At 27.8% G+C, this 9,942-nt stretch overlaps 1 protein-coding gene across 1 annotated transcript; it reads left to right on the top strand.

The window, feature by feature from the left end:
- Nucleotides 1-358: 358 nt before the first annotated feature.
- Nucleotides 359-2,015, top strand: LOC145839145 (kelch-like protein 38). The gene is made up of 2 exons (XM_082946755.1): nucleotides 359-386; nucleotides 652-2,015. Exons 1-2 carry the CDS (start codon nucleotides 359-361, stop codon nucleotides 2,013-2,015), a joined length of 1,392 nt encoding a protein of 463 aa, XP_082802881.1.
- Nucleotides 2,016-9,942: the final 7,927 nt, after the last annotated feature.

Raw genomic sequence — 9,942 nt, 5'->3', positions numbered from 1 at the left:
TTTGAAGTTCTCTGGTATAAATGTTCTGTTTTGGTTTTGGACATTTTATTTGCATAAATAAGCATGTTTTGTGTTTAATTTGGCGCTGAAATAAAAACCAGTTCGAAATTTCCATAAAGTTAAGGTTGTGCGTACAAAATTGTTTTAAATTGTATTTAATATTGCTGAGAGATAAAAATTATAAGAAAATCGGTAAATAGTAATTAATTATTTCTCTAGTTTTATTCGAAAACGTATACATTTCTCATTTTTCTAAAACCTATCAAGCTTTTCGTTTACCAAAATGTTGTTTAAAATTGTTGTTTTAAAAACTAGTTATTTAACTTCAAAATGATATTTTTTCTCGTTTTACTACATAATGACTAACGAACTGTTTCTTTCTCTACGTTTTTTGTTTTATGTATTTAATAAAAACAAAATCTACCAAATGTTTAACAACTATTTTTATCATTAACCATACAGTTTGAAAATAATAGCTTTTACTGAATCTCTTATAAACTAATATCTAAAGGATGTGTTTTCGCGCGTCGCCGTTTGCAATTAATCTACTTTAAAACGTACACCTGCTTACACATTCTTCAATTTATGATGGCTGTTTTATTTCGTTTGTCTCATAATAAGCATAATCAAGTTTTGTTATAACAATTTTAGGTAATGGAAATGTGAACGATAACAAAGCAATTAGAAATTTAAAGTTGGCAAAGCTTTTTTTAGATGAAAATCTGTCGAGTGAAGATTGTAAGTTTTGCGAAGATAATCTGAACGTCGAAAACGTCGCGTCTTTGTACGAAATTTCAAAGCTTTTCAACTTGCCGAGCCTTCGCAAGCCAACGTTCGACTGCATGCAACGCTGCTTCACAACGTTCGCCGAAACTGAAAACTACTTGGAGCTGGACAGCAGCTCGGTAGCCGCGATACTCGCGAGCTCTCGGCTCCACATCACTTCGGAGCTCGAAGTCCACCGCGCAGCCGATCGCTGGGTGAACCACGACAAGGAAGGACGCGGTAAGTTCGCCTCCAAGCTCCACCTCAAAGTTCGTCTCGGTCTTTTGCCGGACAGCGCTTTGAAAAATCTGCTTGGCGCGCGTTCGTCCGCGGCGAACGGTCGTGTTTCGAAGGAAATCGCCAAAAGAAAGTGTAACATCGCGCGCGCTTGCGCAGACACGCATCGGCATTGCGATCAGGAAATGTTCGGTATCTTGATTTTCGGCGGAGAAAACAAACGCGGCCATGTCAGAGAAGTGCAAAAGATCGACGTTTCTGGTGTTTCGGCAAACGTGAGCAGCATTTGCCCGATGACACAAGAGAGGAAGCTGACCGAAGCTGTCTGTTTGAAAAACGAAGTTTACGTGTTTGGCGGCTTAGACGATGATGTCCGTTGGATCAGGTCCGTTGAAAAATACTCATTGAGTTCGAAGTGTTGGCGGAAAGTAGCTGATATGGCCGATGATCGTAAGAATTTTTGTGCATGCGCGTACATTGACGAGGTGCTCATTGTCGGAGGGGTCACGAACCGGACCGCTGCCAGCCGTTGTTTGCGGTTCAATGCAACAAACTTCAAATGGAAACAAGCTGGTGACATGATGCAAGCTCGAGAGTCCGCGGCGTGCGCAGTGTACCGAGAACAAGTTGTGGTTTGCGGCGGGAGAGACGTGAACTTTGATCTGTTGAACACAGTAGAGTCGTACGATGTCGCCGCTGACACTTGGGCGCCAATGCCAAGCATGGTGGGAGGGAGATGCTACCACAGTTTAGTTGTTGCCGAAAGCAAGCTGTTTGCCGTCGGAGGTTTCGGAATCGAAGTTTTCGACGGTGACAAATTTGCTGCTGTAAAGTGCCCGAAGAACTTGCAGCTGGACAGAGCTTTGGCAATCGGAAGGAAAATTTTCGTTTTGCAATTTGAAAGGCCCTCGGTGGCGGTTTACGACGTTTGTGAAAACGAATGGTCAAAAAGGCCGTGCCAAGCTGCAAAAGATCTTTGTTACTTTTCTTGTGCAAAATTACCGTTATTTTGAAGCATGTAATAGTTGTTTGTTAATTTATATTTTTTGGAGACAAACTTACTTCCGGCTCTTTGTTGTTGCCGGTAACATGACAATTCAAATTCGGACAACTTAAATTCCGACAATTCAAATTCTTAAACAAATATTTGAAAGAATATATCTAAATAAGTAATATAAATTTGAATAAAATAAAAAACACATATGTAAATCTTATCAACATGTATAAGCCTTTTTTTTTTGCAAAATCTTAATATTGTGTAGGATATTTTAAAATTACTAAAAATAACTATGTTTTTTACTTTATTTAAACCATATATCAAAAAATATTTCATGTTTTGTAAAACCAAAAAAAAATTGCTTGCAGATATTAATATGATCTACATATGTATTTTTTATATTTGACAAATATACATTAGTTTTTTATTTGTGGCTCTTTAGATGTTTTTTAAAGAATTTGAATTATCGGAATTTGAATTGTCCGAATTTGAATAGTCGTGCACCCATTGTTGCCTTACGTTAATATCTTAAATTTTGAATTAATTACACAAACATAACTTTAATGTTTAGAAAATAACATTTAAAATATTGTTGCCAAAAAAATTTATATTTAAAAAAAAAGTAATTCATACATCGAACATAAGTTGCTAGCATTTCGTACAAAATCGATAATATTATTTCTGCAAATAAAGTTACGAATGAAAACTAGGATTTTGTTCTAGAGAGCTATAGACAATATAATTAACTCATCTTTAGTGTGATTTCTATCAGTTTTTGAGCAAACATGTGCTTTTAATTATCAAATTGATAAATAAAATGCTTTTTTACCAGCAGGTTTTGGCTTTTTAATGTTGCTGCATATTTTGTATAAACACTAGAAAAAATTTTACTTGTAATCGATCCTTTAAAGTAAATGTGAAAAAAACTGGTATACTTTAAAACAATTTTTTCAAGCTATTGAAATTACTTTATGGCTGGGTAGTTTTAAAATTTCAAAACTGATACCATAATAAAACTTTACTGAACAAAAAAAAATTATAAACAGTTTTGTTTTAGCAAAAGGTTAAATCAGTCAATATGCGCCAAGACGCATTAGTTTTTAAGACTGTATGTACATTTTCACATAGACCCATAAAAACTTTAAGACCTATAACTTCGTCTTAAGTTAGTTAGTTTAATAAAATACTATGAAACCATACTAATTTTGGTTTATTTATTAAACCAAAATATTTAAAGATGTTACTTATTTTTGCCTGTAGTCGGCTTAACCTAAAATCAAAAGAACTAAATTACTTAAATCAATTTTATTTGTGCGAGTAAAACGAAAATGGCTCACAATAACGAAAGCATCTAAACAAAAAGAACCTTAAGCAAATATAAGTTAAAACCAATAAAAGTCTGTTTATTACTTAGTGACCCACTATGTTTATATAAAACATTTAAAAATAACTTAAAAGTCTAGACTTGGAAGTTTTGAATTTTTAGCCAACTCCCGTACTTTTTGTATCATCTGAAGCTTTTTCGATTTCTACCTAAAAGTAAACAATTGAAGTCATTTACACTATTTAAAAAGTTTGTTGTAAAAGTTTAAATGTTATTTAAAGGTTGGTATCTGCCGAAGCTTTTATGTTTCTGCTAAACAAACTGTTACTCAGTAAAACGTTTTAAGCCGTACTTTAATAATTAAGTTTAGAGTTTTTTCGTTGAAATAATAATTATATTAAATCTTTTAATACATAGTGAATCAAAAAATACTTCTTCTACTTTAAGAGTTTAGTAGACAGTTTACTACTTAGAATTTATTTCTTTTACTCTTGTACCAATTACAATAAATTAGTAAAAACAGAACAAGGAGAAAAAATAAATTTACCGACCAAGTGTTAGGGGTGACAGTGACAGTAAAAATTAAACTTACAAAAACTAATAATAAAACAAAAAAACTAAATTAATAAATATAAATTAATAAAAAAATAAGAAAGCTACGGATTGAGGGTAAGGGTAAAGGGAAACAGTGATATACTTTTTATTTATTTTTTTTTACAAAAAGCATTTACGTATAATTTTGTTTTTATTTATAGTATTATATTTTTTTTGCCATCACTGTTACCCTTTACCCTTACCCTCGGTCCATAGCTCTCTTAATTTTTTATCAATTTATTTTTATTAATTTAGCTTTCTTTTAATAATAATTTTTGTTAGCTTAATTTTTACTATCACTGTTACCCCTAACACTTGGTCGGTAAATTTATTTTTTCTCCTTGTTCTGTTTTTATTAAACTTTCTTTCATTTTTTTTTCAGTATTAGTGCTTAACTAAAACCAATTAAAGAATATCTAGTATAAGTTTCAAAATTTTTTAATCGCCTCCTTCCACCATTTGCCTTTTACTAATTATTGCCCAACAACTTACTAAAATACCGCCAACTTGGGAAATCTGTGATTAAAGCACAAAATATTTATGAAAACCCCAACAAATACTAAAGCTTTGCTATCTTTTAATAAAAACTTTATGAAGTTTATAAAAACAAATTACTCAAGTTTAAGAGTATTATAAAAAGGTATAACTTGTGTTACAATTCTTTTTTAGTTTTAAAGTTTTAGAAGAGGGATCTTAAGGCTGATTAAGTAACGAAAACTACTAAAATAGTAAAACATAGTATTTACAAGTTTTAGTTTTTAACTTAAGAAATAATACAAGACTATTACTACTAAATTTGAATTTATTTTATAATTATTCATTTTAAAACAGAATGCATGATTAAATTACTCTTTTGATATTTGTATTGTACGAACAAAAAATCGTTTAAATCAAAACAAATTGATTCAAATATTTAAACTTAAAAATCAGCAGTTAAACTTCATAACGATCCTTAGGACTGTTCTTTATTTTTTATGATAAATTGATGAAATATTTAACACGTTGATTTTTTCTCTTAAATATTTTATTTATTTATCATTCATATTACACGTGAATACTTTTATTTACGTTTTACAGAAAGCTTCTACGTATATTTTTGTTTTTATTTATTATATTATATTATAATTTTTTTGTAAAAAAAAAAAGTATACACGTATAATCTAAATGATAAATAAACAAAAATCAGCAGTTAAATTTCATAACTACCCTTAAGACTGTTTTTTACTTAATATGATAAACTTATTAAATATTTAACACATTTTACTGCGCTACATAACTTCAACTATCAGTTTGTTATCTAGTTTGAAATAATAAATTTTTCACAATTTAATAAAAAACATTGTTTGTTTAATATCATTTACAGTTTATATCTCTTATTACAACAAAAACAAAATATAAATATATAATTTCCATAGTTTATTTAAGTTGAATTATAAGACTTTGAAACATAACAAATAAAATTATTTTAAGCAAATTGATATTGAGTTGTCTTGGTTATGAAAAAACTTATAAAAAGTCAATTATATAAAAACTTTAACTAATCTTAAAATCACGGACAAAATTATTATTACCCAGACTAGGAGCCTCACTGATTTCCTTAGAAGTTGCCTCGGTCTCAAGCTCGGCAACTTCGTCAGATTCCGGGTTAGCAGTAGTCTCGGAACAACTCATTTCGGTTCGCGAACGCGTGCGAGGGGCTTTTGGTGTTAATACCTTTTTTAGGGGTTTTAAGGACAAAAATATACAGTTTATGTAACTACATATAATAAAACTAAGTAGTGTTGTTTTATTATGTACAAGTAAACGCAATAACAGCCTACAATAAATCTAAACACTTAAAGTTAGTAATTAAGAAACTTCTAAATTTCTATAAACTCTCAAAATTTTGGACACTTAAAGTAAAAAAAGATTTTGCATAAGTGTCCAACAAAATATAACAGAAAGTTTAAACAAGTATTAAAACAAATATCAATTTATATATAATCACAACTTATAAAATATAATATTACTTATAACCATTGTTTTTCAACAAATATAAACTTTTCAATGTTAAATCAATTTCCTATAAAAATTCTTTAGTTACTCTCTTTTAATTTGCAGGTTTCACTGAAAACTGCTGAATTTACTAATATAATAATTCTCGAGCTGTTTGGGCTTTCTCTTTTATTTTCGATTACTACATTTTTTAACAGGGTTTCTTGAAGGTTCTTAACTATACTGTAAAATTTACCAGCTTTCTTATAAACAATTGTTTTCAAACTTACATCAGAACTATGCCTGAATTTACTAGCGACAGTCTTACAACTATACATTTCAGCAATATGACCCATACTCTTCTCTAATTCTGAAGACTTGTCATTTAAAGTATATCTTTCACTAACTATGAACATCTTTGCATGGCAGTAGTCATACAAATGAACTGTTACTGCTATAACAATTTGGAAAAGATTTTCAGAGTTAATTGGGCCGTAAGGAACTTTGTGCACAACGTGCAAAAAAATATCATTTTATATAGGACGTCATAATTGGCTTTGTACTTTTTTATAAAATCACTAATTTTCCCATGCATATTATCAAAGAACAAAAAACATCTATCTTTTGGATTCAGCACAAGAGGCACTACACTATATTGGAAATTGGAGTCATAACACACGACCTTATTCAAAGATTCTATAACTGAGTTTTCTTTTATATCTTCTAAATCGAGCAGCTCTGGTTGATTATTGTCAAAACTAGATGAAAAGTTTTTACTATACAGTTTGGTTTCGTTCAAATGATGGTGAACTTGATACACTTCTACTTTAAAAGATGACATTTTTTATATACCATACAAACTACAAAACCTGTTCTAATGTTTAGAGTAAGACTATTTCAAAACTATATTATGTATTTTTTTTTAGTACATTTACAAATTATAAACTAAATTTTCTAAATGATTAAAAACGTAAAAGTTTTTCACAAACACTAAAATAAGTTTTTTTTTTAAAGAACACAAAAATAAATTGAAAAACTAACTTATGATAAGTTTATGTATTTGTGTGAGTGGAAATGTTCTATACACTATCAATTACCTTTAAAATGAAAATTCTAAATTGAATTAAAATAAAAATATTCGATATTCACTTGTGTTAAAAAATTATAAATTTAGATTTTTAGAAAGACGACAGTTTTAATCAGTAGTGTTAAGCTTTAGACTAAAAAATTTAACAAAGTCTACAATATTTGAATAAAATAAATATGCAGTTTACTTTAAAAATGATACATTATTAATCGCAGTAAGTATTTTTTGTTTTATCTTTAATTTTTTTAAAGGTAAATGTTGTTTATTTCTTTGTTTTTTTGGTATCAGTTTACGTTTTCTAATTTTAATTATTCTATATATTTAGAGCAGTGGTCGGCACGCCAATTTGAATCCGTGAACCCTAAATCACAAAATTAAAATTTGGTGCACCCCAATTTCCATTTTTTAGCGCCGCTAGTGTTGAAGAATATGTAAATACTTTAAATCGATTTTTTTACTAATAATTCGGGAACACCCAATTAATTTTTACAAGATAACTTAAAATTGTTCACTTTACCCTATCCATTTTAATAAACTTATATCGGTGATCTAATTTTTACAACAATATTTTACTTGTATCACCCAGGTCTAAAATACTAACTAGATTAATTTAATACATTGCCACAATCCCAATTAACAATCAGCAGTCTTGGTACTTTTTATTGCATGGTAAATTTAATTATTTAGTTAACTCTACTTAATGATTTTTTAATAATCGATTACTATATGTGTTTAACAGATGTATTGCCACGAAAAAATTAAGGAAACAAAAATTACACCAAAAAGTAACGACAAAAAAGACATGAAAATATTATCCTAGCTAAATCCGTTTTGTTGATCTGGAACTGTATGTGTTGGTCTTGTTGCTTGCACGAATCTGATCAAACCTAAAATTAAGGTTTTAAAGTTAATGCTTAGTAATAATTCAGGTCTTAATGAGGTTTATTGAAAAAATTGCTCAAAAATTATTTTTGGATGAAGGACCTGGATACACAAAAAGACCACGAGCATAAAGTTATTGTTATAGGAAAATTTATTAATTTTTTAAAAAACATAAAACTTTAATGTCAATTATTTTCCTTATCTTAAAAGCTATCTAAAAAAATTTTTTTTATTAAAGAGAACGCACCTTTGCCTTTAATTTAAAAAAAAAATATTTAATTTGGGGTTGGAATTATTTCATGGGGTCCCTCCAAAAATAAAGGTTTTTTTTCGTTTTTTTTCATCAAATGGTATTAGAACCAAAAATAAATATTTTTTTTTAATTTTTTTTTTTGATTTCCCTTAGTTTGCATGTTATTAAAACTCGTAAATAGTTATTTTATAAATAATGTTAATATCTTTTACGATTTGGCCCAAAATCAAAATGTAGTATATTACACTATCATTTGCCTTGGCCATTTCCTAGATAAAAAATTGATAGAAGGAAAAAAAAAGTTAATAAGAATGTGAATTACATCAAACTGAATAAAAATAAAATAATTTAATTAAATTTGTTGTATATTCACATTCTTATTAACTTTTTTTTTCCTTTTATCAATTTTTTATCTAGGAAATGGCCAAGGCAAATGATAGTGTAATATACTACATTTTGATTTTGGGCCAAATCGTAAAAGATATTAACATTATTTATAAAATAACTATTTACGAGTTTTAATAACATGCAAACTAAGGGAAATCAAAAAAAAAAATTAAAAAAAAATATTTATTTTTGGTTATAATACCATTTGATGAAAAAAAAACGAAAAAAAACCTTTATTTTTGGAGGGACCCCATGAAATAATTCCAACCCCAAATTAAATTTTTTTTTTTTTAAATTAAAGGCAAAGGTGCGTTCTCTTTATTAAAAAAAAAATTTTTTAGATAGCTTTTAAGATAAGGAAAATAATTGACATTAAAGTTTTATGTTTTTTGAAAAATTAATAAATTTTCCTATAACAATAACTTTATGCTCGTAAAAAGACCTCTCGGTCATCGAGTTGCATACCCAACTTTAATCAAATTTATAATGAGCTAAAAAATTATAAAAAAACTTAACAGTTAAAATCAAACTCTAAAACAAAAACTTTTTAAAATGAGACTATCAAAATTTAAAACATCAACTATTTTTTATGAACAAAAATATCAATAAAAAAAAAATTATATAATAGTATCTAACATCATACACACATAAAATCTATATTGAACTTTACGTTAAAAGGTAAAGTTTTAACATGAAATGTTTTTAAGTTTAAAATTTATCAATAATTTAATCTTTCACATGTCTTAAAAAAAAAAATTATAAATATTTAAATTTTAAAAAGTATGTTTAAGAATTTGGACTCTACTATTCAACTTATTAAAATAAGTAAGAATAAAAATGAGCTATAACATAAAGAAAATAAAGTTACAATGTTCAAAAAAAAAGCAAAACAAAGCTGTTACTAATAAAAACAAGTAATTTTTTAAACTAAATAAAATGTTTATGATTTCAAAAAAAAACAAGTAAATTAATGAAAATTAATTAAATTTACATATTAATAATTAGATTTTTCTCAAGAGTTATTAAGCACCTATAAAAATGAATAAATCATTTTTGTAAAATTTTACACTTTAATCAATATTAGTAGAATTGACTTTTAATTTTTTTTTAGTGTAATATAAGAGACTAAAATACCAAGAGACCTATTATTCTAAAACTATCTTACCATAATGAGCTGTTTATTGGAACTGCTACTGGGTTGTGGTTTAACTTGTCAAGTAAGTTCTTCAATTGAGGTATAATGTCTCAGCATAAGTATCTTTTAAAAAGTTACTTTGCCAAAGTTTTCCAACCTTTAAAATAGCATAAGAGTTATCCAAAGTAGTTTGAGTGTGTGAAAATTTTATCAAAAAACTAATGTCATTACTGACTTCTAATCTAGTTTAATCATTATTAAAAAAAAACTTTATAGCTTTAAAAAAATTGTGCTGATTTAACTTACA

This window comes from Thalia democratica, chromosome 6 (genome assembly GCF_965202585.1).
Source record: "Thalia democratica chromosome 6, ktThaDemo2.hap1.1, whole genome shotgun sequence".
NCBI lineage: Eukaryota > Metazoa > Chordata > Thaliacea > Salpida > Salpidae > Thalia > Thalia democratica.
Note: the sequence above shows the minus strand (reverse complement) of the source record. Positions and strands in the feature narration are given on the sequence as shown.

Excerpts from the sequence above, each read along its gene's own strand:
- LOC145839145 (XM_082946755.1), top strand. The coding sequence starts at position 359 with ATGACTAACGAACTGTTTCTTTCTCTAC. Across the intron at positions 387-651 it reads CGAACTGTTTCTTTCTCTAC|GTAATGGAAATGTGAACGAT; the intron begins GTTTTTTGTTTT and ends TAACAATTTTAG.